The sequence below is a fragment of the Protomyctophum bolini genome (assembly GCF_963924005.1).
Source record: "Protomyctophum bolini genome assembly, chromosome: 5".
Taxonomy (NCBI): Eukaryota; Metazoa; Chordata; class Actinopteri; order Myctophiformes; family Myctophidae; genus Protomyctophum; species Protomyctophum bolini.
Genome location: NC_137866.1, coordinates 10,153,361 through 10,174,746, shown reverse-complemented (window position 1 = coordinate 10,174,746; position 21,386 = coordinate 10,153,361). Strand labels below are relative to the sequence as shown.

The 21,386-nt window shown below is 41.7% G+C and overlaps 2 protein-coding genes across 3 annotated transcripts; both read left to right on the top strand.

The window, feature by feature from the left end:
- The first annotated feature begins 1,184 nt into the window (after positions 1–1,184).
- On the top strand, positions 1,185–5,038 carry naa10 (N-alpha-acetyltransferase 10, NatA catalytic subuni). Its single transcript, XM_080763822.1, has 8 exons — positions 1,185–1,389; positions 1,584–1,682; positions 1,888–1,946; positions 2,036–2,081; positions 2,808–2,923; positions 3,242–3,286; positions 3,381–3,465; positions 4,470–5,038. Exons 1-8 carry the CDS (start codon positions 1,369–1,371, stop codon positions 4,650–4,652), a joined length of 654 nt encoding a protein of 217 aa, XP_080619948.1. The 5' UTR covers positions 1,185–1,368; the 3' UTR covers positions 4,653–5,038.
- Positions 5,039–10,572: 5,534 nt separating this feature from the next.
- LOC308315397 (SLIT-ROBO Rho GTPase-activating protein 3-like) lies at positions 10,573–20,987 on the top strand. 2 transcript variants are annotated; one of them, XM_080763349.1, is made up of 22 exons: positions 10,573–10,627; positions 10,950–11,039; positions 11,331–11,502; positions 11,756–11,918; positions 12,731–12,793; positions 13,096–13,224; positions 13,471–13,599; positions 14,526–14,747; positions 15,105–15,209; positions 15,840–16,025; positions 16,523–16,607; positions 16,818–16,845; positions 17,047–17,140; positions 17,485–17,545; positions 17,679–17,756; positions 18,022–18,150; positions 18,483–18,579; positions 19,043–19,270; positions 19,526–19,581; positions 19,682–19,919; positions 20,028–20,070; positions 20,266–20,987. In XM_080763349.1, the coding sequence occupies exons 1-22, from the start codon at positions 10,618–10,620 to the stop codon at positions 20,392–20,394; spliced, it is 2,535 nt and encodes an 844-aa protein (XP_080619475.1). In that variant the 5' UTR covers positions 10,573–10,617; the 3' UTR covers positions 20,395–20,987. The 2 variants fall into 2 exon arrangements, with proteins under 2 accessions (XP_080619475.1, XP_080619474.1); XM_080763348.1 differs by lacking the exon at positions 10,573–10,627 and having other exon boundaries at positions 10,708–11,039; positions 19,526–19,572.
- The last annotated feature ends 399 nt before the right edge of the window (positions 20,988–21,386 follow it).

Below are 21,386 nucleotides of genomic sequence, written 5' to 3'. Positions count from 1 at the left end.
ATACACTTACATACTCGCACAACAAGAATACCTATAGGTTATCCAAGGGTAGTATGAATTCCTGCATAACCAGACAGACAGGCGTTGCACGCGCACATGTGCGCGACTGCGCGCGCATATAGATATAACTTATATCGATGACGATTTTAGACATTATACTATAATAATTGTCTAATAAGTGTCTTATTACTAGACTAAGTAACAACTGTCACGTGTGTGTGTGTGTGTGTGTGTGTGTGTGTGTGTGTGTGTGTGTGTAGGCTACGTGTGCGTGAGTGAGTGCGTGAGTGAGTTTGTGCGTCCCTGCGTGCATACACACGCACGCACGCACGCACACACACACACACACACACACACACACACACACACACACACACACACACACACACACGTACACACACACACACGTAGCCTACACACACACGCACACACACGCACACGCATTAATAAATTATAAATGCAATTTTAAGAAGTAAACCATACATTTAATTATTTAATTATAATAAAAAATAATGAAAACTGGGCATATCATTTTTGTTTTTTGTAAAAAAAAAAAAAAAGCAGATGCAAATTGCCTTAATACCAGTAGATCTTGCAGTTTATTATTGTTTTACAGTGTGCGTGTGTCTTTTTGGTCCAATTTAACTGATAACCAATCTTAACATCTCACACATAAATTAAGTCATTGAATGGTTTCTGCTGTCAGAAGAATTCTGTCAATAATGTGGAAATTGATCTCCGATCGAGAACTTCCGGCGTGATAAACATAATATTGAAGTTATAACGGCAATGTTCCAAAATATATTCTCCAGTTTTGGGGCCGGAGGACACTGGTATAATTTACTTTGGAAAAACTTTCATTCGCGGAAGCGGTATGATTAATTTAAATTGAATTGATTGATTGATGAATTACAGTACATTTCAAGCACAACTGGATGAATGGAGGACCGGTCCCTGATGTAAACAAGTCTTTAGTGCTTTTTCTGGTTTAATCATTTTTAGCAGATATTTGTATCGACCTGTACTTTCGTTTGAACTGTTTACTGTACCCATTCCAATTCCATTCCACAAACTGGATACAAATTTTCAATCAATCGATCGTACACGGCAGCTGAGCTTTTATTTTGGCGTCAAAGTGCAGCCGCTGTTTTTACTGATTGTAGTCAGTTTGACGGAAGCTTCATCCTGGTTCCTTCCCCTGTCTCTCTGTCTAGTGTCTGCTAGCACACACACACACTCAGCTAGCTAGACTAGCTTTGTACAATCTAATCTTTTCTGTCAATATTATGAATTAATAGACCTCTGGTCTGTGCTACAGTTGAGTTGATTGGCGTTTCAATAGTCCTGATACACAAACCATCTAACAAAATGAACATACGAAACGCGAGGGTAAGTTTGCCGACGAGCGTTTCTAGCAGCCATGCAGTTCCAACCGGCTAATCTTAGCTACCTAGCTCGCTACCAAAGCTAAGATTAGCAGTCGTTATTAGCGATGCTGATGTTGTGTCATCATAACTCCTGCTTATGCTATAAATATTTAGATTAATACAGCCACCTGTTTCATTTCGTTGTTTCTCATACAGCCAGAGGACCTAATGAACATGCAGCATTGTAACCTGCTGTGTCTGCCAGAGAACTACCAAATGAAATATTACTTCTATCATGGATTGTCTTGGCCTCAGGTGAATTATACTGTTAATATACTTTTACAAACGTGTTATGTGTCGTCCGTATAATATATATATATATATATATATATATATATATATATATATATATATATATATATATATATATATAAATATATATTACACACACACACACACACACACACACATAGTGTATACTACACACACATTTAACAAATGTCCATTGCCAACATTTCAGCTCTCCTACATTGCAGAAGACGAAAATGGTAAAATAGTTGGATATGTGTTGGCCAAGATGTGAGTATCTAACCATATTTTGCACAATTGAATGAAGTAGGATCTGATTTGTGGTGTTTTTAATGGGTCACCAAATTGTTTCTTTCCAGGGAGGAGGACCCAGATGACGTCCCTCATGGTCACATTACATCCCTGGTGAGTCTATACTCCACAACACAGAGAGTCTGCAGTGCACACCTCTTTTGTGTCATGATTATGACATTTTACATGTCCTAGTTACTGCCTCTGATTGGCTGACCGCGTACATGGCATGCTGGATTCGTTTAATGCTGTCATGTCGTGGGTCTATTTTATAACTCCTGTTATGGCCTGATCTTTAGCTTTTGTTAATTTCAAAAGAAGAAGAGGACATGTTTCCTCTTTAAATCCGTGTTTCTGAAATGTCTGAGCCCAGATGATACAGCAACGTCCAGCTAGCCAGTCGCGTTGCGGGACACGGGAAGTGAGGAAGAGGGAATTCCAGAGAAGCCAAAATGTCAAATAAAGATAAAAAACGTCGCTTACACACGTTTCCGCGGTCGCCTACTGCTGCTTTATGCATCTTTGAAACATCTAATCAACACTCAAGCGACGATACATGTGTCCGTGACCAGACAGTGGTGCAGTGAGTCTATTGGAGACTCGAGAGTAGCCTAGCGGAAACCCAGACGTTTTTATTTCCAGGGAGAAAATTGGAGAAGGGACCCTAGGGTACCGCCGTCCAAAATACAGAAAAGGTAACTGAGGGTTCCTAGGGCTAGATTTATCCCATTATCTAGTGTTGAAAATTGCGGCAAATTTTACTTTCCGATTAATTGTCGCACAAAAAAGTGTTTGTGGCAAACATGAATGTAAATATAAGTTGCTGTCTGTGTCTTCCAGGCTGTGAAACGCTCCCACAGACGGCTGGGTCTTGCTCAAAAGCTCATGGACCAGGCCAGCAGGGCCATGATTGAAAACTTCAATGCTAAATATGTCTCTCTTCATGTGCGCAAAAGGTAAATGCCCATTTTTAGCTGTCCATAACATTTGTATTTCTGTATTTACAGTTAATCAGACTAATTGTAAAAGGAAATTGATTCTTGTGAAATTGGCAGATGTACTTGTAAGCTTACAACAATGTGTTGTATTCAGTGGTTAAACATAGTTCCAATATATGTCTCGATTATAGACATTTGCAGCCCTAGACTAATTTCTTTATTCTTTCAGATAAATAACCAGGGTCCCAATCACCTAGCAACCCCTGGATGTAATAATTGGGCACCTGTGTTTTTGTTGCCATGAACTTATGTTTACTTATTTTCTCGTCATATTAGCAACCGAGCTGCCTTGCACCTGTACTCCAACACACTGAAATTCCAGTAAGTCCTTTTGTCTGTCGATCAATATTAGTTATTGCATGTAGCTCATATATTCATTTGTTATATTGATACATTTTCCTATGGCCTTTCACAGAATTAGTGAAGTAGAGCCTAAATACTATGCAGATGGGGAGGACGCCTACGCCATGAAGAGAGACTTGACCCCAATACCAGACGAGGTGACTTTCTAATCCCAATTTGTATTTGCCATGATGGCGACTCTAGCACTGATGGTGTGTTGTCTAGTTCCTTGTTCCTTACGTCATAATGTGCCTCATTACGTCATATTGTCTCTTTATTGTTAATGGCGTTTAATGTTTGTGTTTGCACTGTTTGTTTTACATTACCATTACATCACCTAATCAACATGAGTTAGACTTTAATATATTAGCGCCCCTCACTTCACACGTGTGTGATTTTTAATATATCTGAGTAGTTGTACTCTTCTCTTTACTCAAGTCAGATATTTTTTTCTTTTTCCTTCATGGTTCATGTTCATTGTTTATCTACACGGTAACAACTGAGAACTGCTCCTTGAAGTGAATAAAACTGTAAAGTTCACAAGGTTATTAGAATGGCATTGAGAAGCCAGCTACATGCATGCTGATTGCTTGCCATGAGTTTTGAACTAGTGTTCTTCATTGAAAGTCTTCATGACGTGATTTATCATGTAGCATAATAGAGCACCGAAGTCTGACATAATTTACACATCCTACCTGGGTCGTGTTCTTTTTCTCACATTCTGAATTCACAAACCTTTAAAAATATATATATATCGCAGCAAATAAGAACTGGGTTAAAAAATAAACAAACGGTGGTTTGATGAAGCATCATCTGATGGTGATAAAACGCTAATGTTACTGCCGCCGAATTAGTTAGACTATCAAATATGAGTGACTGTATCGTAAATTATTCAGAGCCTCCTCCCCGACAATATCGCAGAGACAGTTTGTAAATTTTTGGACCACAATGCTTATATGAGACGATTTTAAGATGACCAAATGTTATTCTCCATAGAGAGAAACCTCCGCGACCCAGGGGATGAACGAGTGACGTCAAGACTTTGGTACGGTACAAGAAAGAAATTAAAATTTTGCTTTGCTCCAACTCCATGTAAAGAAATCAATACAAGCATGCCGACTCTTATAAAACCAATGCCAAATGTGCTCTCTGTGGCCTGCAGTATCGAAAACCAGGAGTCTGTGTGTTGGGACCAGATGCCCCATCTGCCCACAGCCTGTCGGGGTCTGGTGACCAGGAGAGAGAGGGGGAAAGAGACAGCGGAGGAGAGAGTAAAGAGCTGAGTGAAGTTAGCGAAGCAACAGAAAGCACGGACGTCAAAGATTCTTCCTCTGATTCACAATGACTCTAGCTATTTTTAAATTCATCCTTTACTCTTTTTTTTATTTTTTATCTCCAACCTCATCTGATGCTACTTGGAGGGTCTCACCATCTTGGCTGTTGATACCTTAACCACAGTTTCTTTTTTCCAGAACTCTCTTTTCACTGTATTGACCAACAACGGAGACTTGGGAAATGGGGAGAAAGTTTTGTAAATGAAAATCATGTTCAAATTCACAACTGGTTTCAAAAGATTTTATTATACTTGGGTGTTGTTACTGCTTCCGGAGAGGGCCCCGGCTTCTTTAATATGTACAAAATTGAAAATGTTTACAATGCTTTTCAATTTGCCTCTGTCAGGTATCTTGAGTATTTAACAAATACTACCAATAAACCTGTAAAATGAATACATATATATAGTACTGCACTTGTATCATTGAGTACGTATTTACACTAGCCTGAGCAGCATTCCTTTTCGGGTTAATGATCCCGTCAGGATGATGTTGTAGTCATTGTTTGACCAGACAGTGGCCTTGTGGTTTGAGTGTCTGCCTGCTTGGCACTCAGCATCAAAGCGGAGAACAAATTTCACTGCAGCGCCGGTAATGTGTGTGACAAATCTTACGATTTTGACTTAGTCATCAGGCAGGAACCATCGATATGGAACGTCCCTCAAACCGATTTTTCTCAAAAGCCGCAAGCTACGAGAGAGGTGTGAGGGAAAGGAAGTTCCTGATGATGGTTACTGCCTGATAACTACAACATGACGTGTCGCGTAACCATAACATCCACTCCAGACCCGGTTCACACAGCAATTTTGTAACGGACCAGGCTTTCCTCCGAGGTGGAAAGCCTGGTGATGCGAGGTTATATTTACACAGAGTTGAAGCCAACAATTGGGTCTGTTAACTGGGCGTGTCCGTGGAGTCGTGCATGCTGCCTTCTATTCGAACTGGGTGTGTCCCCCATGGGTCTACTTGGTCCCACTTTTTGAGTGGTGCAACCACTCCATTACAGAGCTATGTGGATCCCTGGGATCGTCCCTGGGTCTTTCCGAGCGCGAAAATAGCTTGGTTGGTTTTCAGGTAACTCATTTCTCAACCGTTTAGGCCGCGGGGCGGGGCTCGCCACATGTCCCTGGGTCTGTCCGAGCACGAAAATAGCTAGGTTGGTTTTCTTTGCTAGGTTGGTTTGAAAATGGCAGATCTACAAGCTCACAATGCATGTGCTGTTTCGCCTGTTTTTATGTTGTATGTTTTGTCAAATGTTAACCTATTTCAGCAGAATGTTCGCTTACGATATGCCAAGAATAGGGATACTAGGGACTGGCTGAAATTGTTCTGCTGAATGTTCTATTGTAAATCTAAGTTTAGTTGTGTAATGTACTGTATGTGTCTGACATTAGTTTGGACTGCTGTACATACCACACATCCAATGCTGCAGTTGTTTTTTCTGGCCTGGCACAGAAACCCATGCTTTCCTCTGAAAGTTATTGCTCTTGGTGATGATTGCCGTCAACTTCGTCAAGTACACAGCTGAAAATGTGCTATGTATGACATTACAGTAATGAGACTATATTATCAACCTGACTTTTTTTGACCAGCAAACTACTTCCCAGAAAATCCACTCTTGTCTTACTGGATCAACTATGCATTATGCTTACAGTTGTATGTACAATTTACCCACCCCTACTTTGAACTAAAGTAGTCATATTGAAGTTGAGCAACGTAATTGTACATGAGGGATGGACAATTTACAGTAGATTTCCCCTTGTTCCATATTCTTTGTGATATTGATCAAAAACAGCAAATTCAGGGATATTCAGACAGATTCTAGTGCATGTTTTAGAGCAGGGGTGCCCACACGTTTTTGAGTGGTGCAACCACTCCAAGGAACAGCAATGTCCGTGTTAACCTATGCGACTATGTGAATATGTTACTTTAATGAGTACCAGTCGGGGCGCTGTTGTGCCGGAAACGGAGAGAGAGAGATAGTGCTGCCCTATTGCCTTAATGAGAGGGGGGGGGGGGGCAAGGGGAGAGGGGAGTTGCACCACTCGGTTCACACGGGTGTGATTTTTTACTTGAGAGCTACTTTCAAAATGGCCAGCTCAACAAGAGATATTATCCTATTGCTGACAATAGTTTCAAAATGTACCAGAGGGAGCTTTACAATAGCGGCGAAGGCGTTAAGACAAACATTTGGAATGGGAAATACTGTAGAAGGGGGGAGAATGGAATTGGAAGGGTTTTCTTGTAGGCTATATACATTATATAACTTTGTAATGCTAGGCTACTGACATTTGTGTGCAACACTGAAAAAAAGTATTTCTTTGTGCTGACAACCCTAACCCTTTTTGATGTCAATCAATGAAGTCAACTTAATTCAAGTGGCAGATGCCAAGAAATATATATATTTATTTTTATATTTTAAATTATATATTTTTAGGGGAATGTCATGTCATGTCTTTGTAATCTACTGGTAGATCACGATGTACCTTTTGGGCACCCCTGTTTTAGAGGAAGGAAGGAAACTAAGGTAACGGTTTCTTGCTAACGAGTAACGACATGACTTGACATGACAGACTAGAGTACCAAACTGATCTTTATCAATCAAACTTTCATAAAACTCTAAAAATCTCTCATAAAATAATCTATAAGAGTATCTATCTATTATGCCACTCAATGTGTCACAAATTATTGGTGCACAGTTAACAAATCAATTTAATCTATTATAAGAATAAATCTATAATTTGATGTCCTACAAAGCCAAAGTGTAGTAACTACTAACTACACATGAACCCATAAAAAGGGCTTTAAGTGTTTCTTTTTGTATTGTATATTGTATATCTGTTCTTGAGGTAATTCCCTCTATAAATCGGGACTGGCCAAAAATGTAGTTCAATACTGCACTTTGGCTTTGTAGGGCAGATTAGCCAATCCCTACCTCTAATTATTCTAGGTATATATTTTCAAAAAACTAGAAATAGCAACGTCAAAATGCATTGCAACGATGCGTTGTTAGCTTGTAGATGGACTATCTTTGTATGATGCCGTTGTGTTATGAAGTATAAAAGAAGAATGGTTTAATCGATTTGTTATTTTGTATTGCTTCTCGCTTAATTGAAAAAGCAATCAATTTTTGTAATTATTTTTTGTGGCTAACCACACAAGACAAGACAGGGTCTGGGTCACTCTTGCACAAGGCACTACTGTACTTTAGGGTTGCCACCCGTCCCTTAAAATACAGAATCGTCCCTTATTTGAGAATTAAATGATGCGTCCCTTATTGAACCAATAAGGAACGCAGTTTGTTCCTTATTTTCCTAAATAGCCCCTACACGTCAACACTGAATTTAACAATAATGATTAATGAACAAAACTAAACACAGGAAATATTAAAGTCAGCACAATTGTTCTAGCGGGAGGCACACACTATACCTAAAGTAGCCTAAACCAGTGGTGCCCAAAGTGTGATCCGGGGACCCCCAGGGGTCCTTGAGGGAGTTCCAGGGGGTCCCCAGCTAAATTATAGTTTGGAACCAAATGGACCCATATAGGTCTGTAACTCTGAGAGTGTACAAATGGAACCAAATGGACCATCAGAGTTAAATTAACATTGATTTTACAATATGAATTGGGGGGTCCCAGAGATAGAAATGCCATTAAATGGGGGTCCGTATACTAATGCATGTCAAACTGGTACTTGAAATTAAATGGGTTGAGAATCACTGCGTAAAAATCTTCTCTTATGGGGGTCGCTGGCATATATTTTCTAATATTGGCTGCTGACAAAATTCTACTTCAAAAGTTGTGGATAGCATACCATAAACAATAAGTTGAAGGGAAACTTCAACTTATTGCTTCGACTTATTGCTTCAACGTATTGCTTCAACTTATTGCTTCAACTTATTGCCGGCCTTGCCACACACGCCTGCGCCGCAAGGCCGCGGCAGGTGTAAAGAGTGTCCCTTATTTCAAGATCTCAAAGGTGGCTGTTACCCTATGTACTGTATGTATCAAAGTCTATGTGTCAGACAGTGAGATTAGGGTGACTAGGATGTGTGTGTGTGTGTGTGTGCGCGTGTGTGTGTGTGTGTGTGTGTGTGTGTGTGTGTGTGTGTGTGTGTGTGTGTGTGTGTGTGTGTGTGCGCGTGCGCGCGTGTGCGTGCGTGTGTGTGTGTGTGTGTGTGTGTGTGTGCGTGTGTGTGTGTGTGCGTGTGTGTGTGTGTGTGCGCGTGCGTGCGTGCGTGTGTGTGTGAAAGAGAGAGAGAGAGAGGGAGACAGACAGAAACAGCGGAAGATGGTGAGTTCCACCCACATCTATCCGTGTCCAATGTGAGGGGGAGGTGAAACAGTTCAGGGCTTAATTACTGTACCACCAACTGGCATTACAGAATCTCATTGTGGAGAAGAAACCAGAGGAGTAGGGTTCTCTTCAGGTAAGACTTTCAATTTGGTTTTGAACTGAATACAATGTGTTATATTGTTCTCAGTGACAGGCCAGGCTTCTTGTTTAAAAAAAAATCTCCATCAAATGGCCATCTTGTAAGATTTCACATGTTTATAATTAGGTTTTATTGACTGGGAACATAGGCTTCTTTTCACAAAGGTTTCTCATCTTGATCTCAGCATCTGTAGCCTGAGGTTTTATTGAAAACTTAAGAGTTGAAGAATAGGTTATATCAGTAACCAGATGAACAGATACATCCGAGGAAAGACGAGCAATGAGCATCAGTGAAATATTGTTGCTCATGGTGATGACAACCTCCCATGCTAGATGGCGTGATTCAGCAGTGACCACATAGAGAAGGAATGGAGGGACTGATGGAAAGTGGGTGACAGGAGAGCGGAAAAATTACGCATTCACTCTGTAGAGCAATTAAAGTACGTAATTTGGGTGTTGTTGCAATGCTGTGGAGCCATGTCCTGTACAGTTCATTAGTGAAGTTAAATTGTTAAATTGTCTTGGGAAATGTGGGAGAACAAATGATGCATTGTCAAGTCAACTTTTTGGTTTCAAAAGAAAGGGGAAGTAGAGAGAGAGAGAGAGAGAGAGTGTCTGTGTCTGTGTCTGTGTCTGTGTCTGTGTGTGAGAGTGATAGAAAGAGAGAGCGAAGAGTACTGTGTCATGGATGAATGCAAAAGGTTTACATCCACTTTCCTCAGCAAGGAAACACCCCTGGCTTCCCCTTTCCATAGTGCACTAAAGCTCTCCTCGCCACAGAGCTAAGTGAAAAACAAATGACACAGAGCGACATAGTTGCTAATCTTCACTTCATCACAGGCCTTGTTAAACGATCATGTGTTTTGGCTGCCCCTCAGGCATCACACACACACACACACACACACACACAGGCACACTGGGCTCCAAGCCAAAGGCCGTTACATAAAAGGACTTCTGTATTCTCTCCCGTTTCTACTTGATGATGATGAGTTTGTTGCTTAGAGGTTTATTGCTCCCATCTCAAATTAAACGGGAAGAAAGGAGAATTACAGTCGGATCATCCAATCATAACCTCAGTACTTCACCCACCCCTCCACTATAGTACCCGGTTGAACTCATACTACTTCCCTTGCTGTTACTTAAATTCTCTAATGCAATAAATACATATTTTAATAGTAATGAACAAATTTACCCTGAAATTGTGGATTCACATTAAGATTGCTTATCCAGATTAGCATACTTCAAGTGATGATTTTTTTTTTTTTTAAGTTTATCCTAACCTAACTATATCAACCAGAATAGAACCAAAATCACCTATAATCTTCAATACAAACATCCCCTCAAGAGTTGTGCGCCCTTGTGGTGCTGCTGCCCCTATTTTTAGTGCAGCTGGCATGTTGCTGGTGCTATTTTTGCTCCCCCCTATGAACTTCTTGCATCAGAGAGGAGAGCCATGCAGCAGGCAACACATGCCAACGCGTGTTTCTAGTTGTTGTGTTCCAATCAGCAGAGCAGAAGTGCAGAGGAAGGCCACTTTTCAGGAGATGTGTTACAGTAAGGCATGCTCTATTTTCACTCAGACAGAGGAAACCAGCGTGTGTGTAATAGGAGGGGAAGGGAAGGGGGCATGGGGAATGAGAAAGTGTGTCAACTAGGTGGACTGATTAGGTCCATCAATGTGTGTATATATGGATCATGCGTTCTACCAGACTTTATTTGTTCAGGGGAGTAAGATCAAAAATAGCCCCCCCTCCCCCCATGTACGTACACACACACACAGGAACCAAAACAAACTCGGAGAGAGGCGTGAGAAGGACTTGACACTTTGAACGAGATAAGGTATAAGGACATATGCACCCTTGCTTCTCTTTTACAGAATTCCACCCTGGAACAACAATGACTTCCATGCATGTGAAGCTGAGGAAGGAGAGGACTGGACTGGTGGACTATGACACGCAAATCAAAGGTAAATGAAAAACATTTATAGTAATGTATCATTAATAATAATAATGCAGCATATTATTTATGCAGTATATGGATATACAGTGATATACGATGTGTATATACGGTATATCGTATGTCTTATATATCTTAAGCGATGATGTAATGATGATTAATACTCCTCTGTCTGTCTCTGTCTCTGTCTCTGTCTCTGTCTCTGTCTCTGTCTCTGTCTCTGTCTCTGTCTCTGTCTCTGTCTCTGTCTGTCTCTCTCTCTCTGTCTCTCTCTCTCTGTCTCTGTCTCTCTCTCTCTCAGAGGTACGTCTGCAGCTGGTAGACCAGCTGAAGGTGTTGGACATCCAGCTGGAGCAGAAGAGCCAGCAGCTGCTGGACCTCACCGACTACCTGCGACGGCGGGGGGAGATCGAGGGAGAGTACGCCCGCTCCCTGGACAAACTGTCCGAAAGGTTCTCTGCCAAGATCAAGAGGTGGGTGCAATAGCTGATGGGGTTATGTTATGGTATGTTGGTGCTCCTAGATAACATGGGTATTAGCTGGACACTGCATGCTAGAAGTGAAATATCTTCCATCAACTGACATCGGTACAATGTACTGAATCGCTCTGTAAAGTGATTGTCGTGTGCTGCTTGCTTGCTGACAATAACTGATTTTCAACAACCAAAAAGTTGTGTTTAAATTATGCTTTAATTAAGTTTTCTCCTTTCTTCCTTTGGCCTACAGGAAGGACCCTGGCGGTCATTCAGTGGCTCAGGTCTGGCTGACCCTGTTGACCCAGAATCGTCAGGAGATTCGGGGGCACAGCGTGCTGAGTGAGAGCTACAGTAACCTTCTGATCCAGCCACTCACACACTGCTTGGAGTACACACAGCGTCTGGCCAGGAAGGTACGCTACTACTTACATAAGCCCTTCACACGGGGTGAAACTAAACACTGTATCACTTGCCATGTAATAGGCTCTGTACTATGCACACAGAATAACTTTCCTTACTTCCTTCCCAGGTGTTACCGATGATACTAATTCTAGTCAAACAGAGTCAGCTGGGTGCTTTTAGATATGGCAGTTTTAGCCCTCCAATGCTCCATACTATTGTGCATGTATACGTTGGCTCACTGGAAACACTCTGCTACACCAGTGGGTCTCAAAGTGTCCTTGAGTTGGTTCCAAATGTCCCTGTACGCCGTACGGGTATGTAACTCTGAGAGTTATGAGGGTCCTTGAAATTAAAACATTTGAAAATTACTGTCTGTACACCAAATTGAACAGAGCCTTAATTAGTATCACCGGTAACACCTGTGAAGTAAGTGTGGAAGGGTCTCAGAAGTAGGAAGAGTTATTCTCTGTGCATAGTCTATTTACCAGGGTGGTCTTTGGTTCAAATTGGTCTCATTTTGGGGTGACCCGACAACTGAATGGTTATTGCACACATACCACATGGGCTCTCAAGCCTGACAGCCAGTCCCTGTTTGATTCAGCTGTCCCAGGCCATTTGCTGCGTGTCATCCCCCTACACTACTGTTTACTGTCTCTCTACCCTGTATACCTGTCCACAATAACACAAATGTTTCACAGCTTGGTTTCTGTCCCTTATGCACCTCTCGACCTCATCAGTGTTGTCCGTCTTTCTTTCCCTGCAGTTGTGCAGTATCCTTATCTCACTCGTTCCGTGTTGTTTGGTCTGTCTTGCGTGTTTACAGAGTAAGGACGTCTGCACCCAGTTACAGGATGGACTACTGAATGTCACCACAGAACTACAGACTGTACGTGGGAAATCTCACATTACCCAAAACATCTTTCCACTTTAATAAGCACTTTAACAATAATAATTACAGCATGTGGGTGTGTGCATATTACTGTACATAATGTGTGTGTGTGTGTGTGTGTGTGTGTGTGTGTGTGTGTGTGTGTGTGTGTGTGTGTGTGTGTGTGTGTGTGTGTGTGTGTGTGTGTGTGTGTGTGTGTGTGTGTGTGTGTGTGTGTGTGTGTGTGTGTGTGTGTGTGTGTGTGTGTGTGTGTGTGTGTGTGTGTGTGTGTGTGTGTGTGTGTGTGTGTGTGTGTGCAGGCATGGAGGACATACTACCAGTACCACTCAGAGTACGCGAGTGCAGAAGGGAAGCTGAAGGAGGCAGAAAAGATGGAAGAAAAACAGAAGCAGAGTGCCGCCAGGAAAGTGGAGAAACTAATTGGAAAAGTAAACAACCTTTACTATGACAAATAACGGACGCACACATGTAACGTAGTATGTGCAAATAATCGACACACACCTCTCCCTCCCTTTTCCCTCCATCCTCTCTCACTGATCGAGCTCTGGTCTGTCATCAGTCATCACACACTTTTCATTAAACATTACCTAACCATTACCCACCACACAGACTTGTATAGTGTATTTAATTGTTCTTTCATGACTGACCCGTGTTGACCATGTACTATATAACAGAGACAGGAGAAGGTCCAGGAGATCCGTCAGAAATGCACCAAGGCCCGTAATGAGTACCTCCTCAACCTGGCAGCAGCTAACGCATCCATGAACAAGTACTACGTCCAAGACATCTCCAGTATCATAGACGTGAGTAACTCAGCTTCAGCTTCAGCCTCAGCCCTTAATATACCCATACACCTTAAAGTCCTGCATTCATTTAAAGCCATTCTGTGTAACTTTCTAAATTGCTTGAATTAAACAAATGTTATTTTTGACATTTCAACCTATCTTCAATCATATAATTGGTCCTCACTAATGTTCATGATAAATTACCACCATTTTCTTTCTGTGTCTCATCGGAGGGCTGTGGGCAATTCAGAAACCTTCTACAGAAATGTGTTTTTGAGAACTTCTAGTTGCGACTGTCTATCCCAATGAGGCACCCTGCAGTATTCTCTTTGAGGCGGCTTTGTATCAAACTGAATTCTGGGAATTGCAGTTCTAACAGACCCAGACAGATGCTGTAATGACAACGGAGCTACAGAGTTGTCATCCAAAAGTCTACTCGAATGAATGTTACACAACATGACTTTAATATAACCTTTGATGTCCTCAGTCCTCAAACTGTAAAGTCATGTGTTCATTTTAATCTTAGAGTGTGCAAATGTAACCATTTAATCGGATAGATTCACACTGAGAGTATACATCAGTGTACCTCAGTATGAATTCAGGTCTCACACAGTCTTTTGAGGGAACCTCAAGTTGAATGCATGGGACGTCCTTGGGGGTCTCGGAGAATGGCAATTGGCTACTTTCGCATTTAACCTCAACATTCAGGTCTTTTATTCATATTTTCTCCACCTGAATGTTTTATTTTTTATTTTGTTCAGATTAATCAGCTTTTAGAACTCTTCTATTTATGAAATTGGCCACTTTTTGGCCGCTCTCTAGTTTGCAATGAAATAATCTGAGAATCCCATCAGCAAATAACGGGAAAACAGCGACCCCTGTCTGAGTCAACAGTCTGTCTTGAGAGACTAGTAAGTAACACCAGTGCTATGCATTCACTTCAGTGTGCAGAGGCGGGGTACCACCTCACCCTGGGCCGTGTGATGAGGGCCTACCTGTCCAGCCGGTGGCGGGCTCAACACAACCTGGACACGGGCCTGCAGCAGCTCCAAGGGACCGTGAACGGGCTGGACGAGAGGCAGGACAGAGACCACCTGCTGCAGGCCCACCACAACATCTTCTGCATGCCTCTACGGTTCCCCTACCTGCCTCACGATGGTGACCAGGTACAGCTGCAGCATGTGTGTGTGCTGTACGTGTGCGCTTCCATAGGCTAGGTGAATATTAGTATTGTTTTCGAAGTACTGTAAATAAAAAAAAATTAGATAAAGATGCAAAAGAGTATAATAAATCACACTTGTGCATGCGTGGGTGTATACTTCTGCATGTATGTACAACATGCGTGTGTGCACTGTGTGTGTGTGTGTGTGTGTGTGTGTGTGTGTGTGTGTGTGTGTGTGTGTGTGTGTGTGTGTGTGTGCAAATGTGTGTATTCATGCACATTGCACAAGCACGTGAGTGCGTCTGATTATGAAATACTGTATGTACTATACGCTCAGTCACCGCTTCCTGTTTGCGTTCAGGTGTCAGAGGTGAGTGCGAGTGAGTGTGAGATGAGAAGTGACCTGGAGAAGCGATACGAACAGATCCAGACCAGACTGACTGCAGTCACCCAGGAAACTGAAGAGGTACATCTCACTGCTATGCCACCACACTGTTTTTGCACTGCAATCCCCCTAAACTTTAGGGGGATTGCAGTGCAAAAACAGTGTGGTGGTGGTAGGGGCCATGCTTTAGGGCCTAAAGCATGGCCCCTACACACTGTAGGAGTTTTAAAGTTGTCGGCGAGTCATCAGATCGTTATGTATTTCACACTACAGGAGTCTTTTTTTTTAATCGACTGCCATTATATCTGTGTGGCTTTCACACTAAACGATTGATCGGCGACTAGGCATCACACACAAGAGTTCACCAAGATGCGATCCAGACCCAATATAGGCCTCATCATTTGTTTTTTATTGCAATTCATTTTGACATCTCACGCACGTGAGCAGTTCTGAACCACCGAATTTCATGTATGTGCACGAATAACACCCCAAGGAGTGGGGGCAGAATTTGTATTTTCTCAACCTCACTCCCAGAAAAGATCTGTTTGTATTCCATCTGATGAGTTGTGGAATAATATGGACTTGGGACAGAACACACTCCAATAGTTTGATTTTGCATGACTTGAGTCAAAAGTGACACAGATCCATTCCTTCTCGGTGATGGTCCATGTACATTTGTTTCTCACCGTCCTTTCTCCTGATGCGACCCAGGCTCATAAATGCTTGCTGACAGGTCACGCTTTCCTGTTGGAAAGCATCTGTGACGATGACCTGGAGCCCAGCGGAGCCAGCAGCTCAGCTCTGGAAGGCAGTGCTGAGCCTGAGAACCTAGCCAGTAGGCTGAGTGTGGCTCAACGGAGAGCCAATCTACAAGAAGCAGAACATCTCTACGTCACTGTGAGTCGACACAGTAGTACTAAACCTCATAGATTATAGCAGGGGTTCTCGAACCCAACTTGATATGTATGCAGCCTTGGATTTCCATTTGAAAATATTTTATGCCATGAGACTACCATAAGAGAGGACAAGTCAAGATTTAGCTAAATGTTTCGGAAATGGCAGATTCACAAGCACACAACGCATCACATCAAAATGCTTCATGAGTGTGTAGATCGGCTGTTTCCGAATAGCTGGTGTTTAAACTGTTCCTCATATTGCTGGGGACCCCCTGGAACACCTTCAATGACCCCTAGAGGTCCCCTGACCTCACTGTGAGAAACAGTGTTATATTACATGGTGTAATTGGGACAAATAGTGGTGATGACACAAGCCGACGATTGCACGACAACAGTGACTTTGAATGAACGTACAATGGACACATGTACCTTCAAATATCTAATAATATCTAATAAATAATCATTATAATGACTTTGAAATGCTGACTTCTTTTGCAGAGAGTAAAAGAGTACCTGGTAGACAGCTCTCTGGTTTCCAAACTGCAAGCCAAACATGACTTGCTTAAAGTGGCTGTGGAAAAAGGTACCAATAAGCACTTCTGCAATTCTTACACAGGGTAGTTCTACAGCAAGGCAAAAACACTGAACCACATTGTTCAGCTTGACTGCAATGAACTCATTGCACGGACGTGTCAGTAGTAAATTGTTGTTCCTTTTTTTAAACATAAAAACCCCACCGTTATTTGCCTTTATAACAGCTAATTCTGCATTCTCTAATTTTTCTTCTTCCTAGCTGTAGTAACAAAGGACCATAAACCCAGGTACAGCTGAATTATGCTTATTTGGAGTTGTTTGAAAGAGATATTGTAAAACATAAAATACAATGACTGTGAGTATTACTCCATATATGTATATATATATATATATATATATATATATATATATATATATATATATATATATATACACACACACACACACACACACACACTGTAGTGACTGCATGGTGTATCGCCCTGCAGAACCAACAGAAAGTCTATGAGAAGAATTCACAGTCAATTCAAGTTGACTCACAAGCACAAACTTTTCAGTGGGGATATGCTGTCCTTCATACAGGTAAGTTGGAGGTAACAAATAGCACAGTATATACTGTCACAGTTAAACATCCTACTTTATGTTTTCTTTTGGTCTAGCTGTTTTTATTTATTTAATTTATTTTGCCTTTTCTCATATTATTATTATATTAAAATGTAATTATAATTAATTAAAGTACTTTAATTAGGAAGATTTAAACTTTTCTTGTACTAGCACATGCATAAAGGGTTAAGGTCTATCCCTTCTTCTGCAACTGTTTTCCCTGCTCCTGTGATACACCGGACTAGCCGTATTAGGCTGAGGCGCACTGGTAGACTGACTCCCTTTATCTCTATCTAAGTTGATAACTTGTTCTTTTCATTTAGGCATCTGGACAACAAATTCCACTGGTTGTGGAGAGCTGTGTTCGATTCATCAACCTCAATGGTGAGTCAACTGACAACAGACAACAGTGATACAGTGTCGTCAGTGCTGTATCTCAATAACTTGTGTCATGCGTGTATTATTTTTATTTGGTTAATATATGCCCTCCCTTCCTTCCATCTGTCCATAATTTCAGGTCTTCACCACGAGGGGATCTTCAGGGTGCCAGGGTCCCAATTGGATGTCAACAGCCTAAGGGATGCCTTTGAGCGAGGTGTGTGTGTGTGTGTGTGTGTGTGTGTGTGTGTGTGTGTGTGTGTGTGTGTGTGTGTGTGTGTGTGTGTGTGTGTGTGTGTGTGTGTGTGTGTGTGTGTGTGTGTGTGTGTGTGTGTGTGTGTGTGTGTGTGTGTGTGCGTGCGTGCATGCGTCCGTGCGTGCGTGTGTTTGTGCGCTCACAGAATCAACCCTAGTATATGTTATGTACCCTTTAGGAAGAGCATTAATAATGTGGGACAGTGTGTTGTGGGCTTCTCTTACAGGAGAGGACCCACTGGCTGAGAGGGATTGTTCCCTGGATTCTGTGGCTGGAGTGTTGAAGCTTTATTTCAGAAGTTTGGAGAAGCCCTTATTCCCTATTGAGAGCACCGGCCAGCTCCTGGAACATTACCGTAAGGCTTAATAATGTATACTCTCTGTCACGGTCAATTGTTATGGGTCCCTTAATGTTTTGTTTCCTACATTTTTTAATGAATGTTATTAAAATAAAAAAGAAATCCCCAAAAAGCTAAACATTTCATGAATTAAAAACAAATTCAAAGATTGTTTTTCACTTGTTTGGGTCACAGGCAAACAAGTGAAAGTTTTTACATAAATATTCATCGAAATATAAATTAGCCATACATCTGTATCTAGTATGTGCAGGTGCGTGTGCCTGTGGGTGCATGGTTTTCAACGGAAGCTTGAATCTCTCTCTTATCTCCCTTCTGTGGTTTCCTTTCAGAACTAGATGAGAGAGCAGCTCATCTCAAAACCGTCATCTCATCCTACCCTGAGCCTCTGACTGTTGTACTGAGATACCTGTTTGCATTCCTCCATCAGTGAGTGATGTAACAATTCAGCATTTAAATATTTTTTAAAAGACATTAATTTGACTCAATTGTTAAGGTGAACTTGGAACCTTTTGTTTAAAAGGACGCTCACAATTTTCACAATTATCGATACATTCGATACATACGTTCCATTAGCAGTGATAAAACCGAGTAGTTTTCTATGTGTCTCTGAAACATCGCGAAGTTGTGATGCCAGGCTGATGCCTTTGAAATGCATCATGGGAAATGTAGGAACAGAGAGAATGGAAATGGATTAAGAACAGAGGGATTGAATGCAGATATCAAGCAGTTGACGAGTTCAGTTGACGATCTCTAAATAAAAAATAAATAAAAACTCAACTAAAGCTAAGCTCTTTCACAAAATAAAAACTAAACTAAACTAGCAAACCCCTTGAAATTGAAAACATGAAGTAAAAACTATAATAACCATGGTTCCTCCTTCTCCACCCAGTGTGTCCCAGTACAGTGATGAGAACATGATGAAGCCGTACAACCTGGCTGTGTGTTTTGGCCCCACTCTGGTACGAGGTGCCCTCGATGACAACATGGTCACCCTGCAGGCTCAGATCAATAACTTGGTCGAGAACCTAATCCTCCAACATGAAAGCATCTTCCCCAGCCAGGCTGAGGTACAGGGACCTGTTTATGAGAAATGTATGACACGGGAACATGATGACGGGTGAGATAAGATACATGTTACATCTGCAAACACACATACGGATATTACATATATTTGTATAGAGACACTTCATTGTAAAAATCACTCTTGATCATATACGATTTGTGTGTGTGTGTGTGTGTGTGTGTGTGTGTGTGTGAGTGTGTGTGTGTGTGTGTGTGTGTGTGTGTGTGTGTGTGTGTGTGTGTGTGTGAGAGAGAGAGAGAGAGAGAGAGAGATAAAACTTGTATTATTGTTTTTATATAATCTTTTCAGTGATGCCATCACAGAAGAGGGAGATGGAGAGGCAGAAAACACCCACGGTAAAGATGGTACAAATAAATCATTCGGTGCATATGCTGAAGCCCTGACAGTTACTGTCTTCACAAATCGTGTGTCTCAGTAATAGTAAAAACCTTTACTGCGCTACAGATTTGGAAACAGGAACCATGACTGACCAAAACACCACCAGCTCATTTCTAGCGCTGGCACAGCGTAAAGATAGCAGGGCTTCCGCAGACCAGAGCAACTCTAGTGTCGTCTCACCACCACTCTCACCAGCGACCAGCATTGCTCAAAGTGTCAAGTTCACGCTAACGCCTTCCATGGCTTACAGCGCCTTCCATGGCAAGCCCCTACGGACCAAGTCCATTGGCTTCATATGTAGAGAGTAAGTGAGCCAGATTAGACAGTTCGTCAACTGATTCGTGGTCAGTAAAGAAACAGTATGGATTTTTAACAGGCCTTTTTTTTATCTCCACCTATTGTCTTCAAAAAGGGCCCAGGACGTCTCTCCGTCTGAAGATTTCACTGTTGACAAGGTCTGGCTTCTTTCACATTTAGTTTCAAAATTACTTTTCTCATAATGACTGTCCACAGAACATTGTTGCTATTATCAAACTCATTGAGTGAAGCATAATTAGAGGTTCAGTGGATGTGGGGCATGCAGTGCAGAGGAGACACAGAGCCTTGTATCTTTCCTCTCCATCTTCAATGTGCTTTGTTTCATCTCACAGGAGGTCTGTCGTCAGATGAACTCTGTCTTCAAGGAGATGCTCTCTAGGAAAGCACTACAGGATCCCTCCTCCTCCTCCTCTCGCTTCATGCTACCTTTCCAGAGAAAAGGGAGGCGCAGGGAAGTTTAGTCAGTTTAGACCAGCAGAAAAATGGAAAGATGACTGGGTTGAATGGATCATATCGTCGCCGTCGGAAACCTTGAACCCGTGTTCCAACGGATCCAAAGTAGTTATTATTTTGGTACTTTTTGGTACTACTTTTCAATGGTTTAATGACATATTTATAAAAACCCATGGACACAGTTAAACCACTTTCAACCTGGTGTCCCTGTTTTGGGCATGTCATTATATAGGCGAAACTGTTAATCTTAAAGAAATAGCTAAACAAGAAGCCGATCTACAAACTACACTATTTTTGTGTGACCTTCATACGATAAAGTATGACATAATAGGGCATTGATTTGTTTCAAAAATATAGATGAAATATGGAGATGTCTGTTCAGACAGCAGCTCTGAGACTATGAGCTATTCCGGTTGGACAAGAGTTCATTCATACTGAGAAGCCTTTTGTTAGTGTTTTGTACAATGTACAGCATGTCAGTTGACAGTGCAATATGTGCCTAAAGAGTAGGCTAGCAAGAGGCTATGGATCTATGTTTTTATACATTTATTTACTGATTTTGTATTTGTGAAATTATTTGACATAAAGTATTTGTAGCTTGTATTGTGTTCAACTTGATTCTGTGCCTGTCCTGTCCTTCATGTAAGCTACCACTGTTAATCAGTGCAGACAGACCAATTTTAATTTATGCCACATTGCCACTAGCAAATTAATTAGCTTTGCTCATTGGACCTTGAAAATAAATGCCCTCATACACTTCTATGTCCACCTCCCAGACAAACATACACACGGGTGGCACATAATGCGCCTGCACACATACACGCAGGCAGGCATGCACGAGTGCACACACACACACACACACACACACACACACACACACACACACACACACACACACACACACACACACACACACACACACACACACACACACACACACAGTTTTACCACTTTACCATGATGGAGTCATACTGAGAGTGCGTACATGTGTGTGAAACAC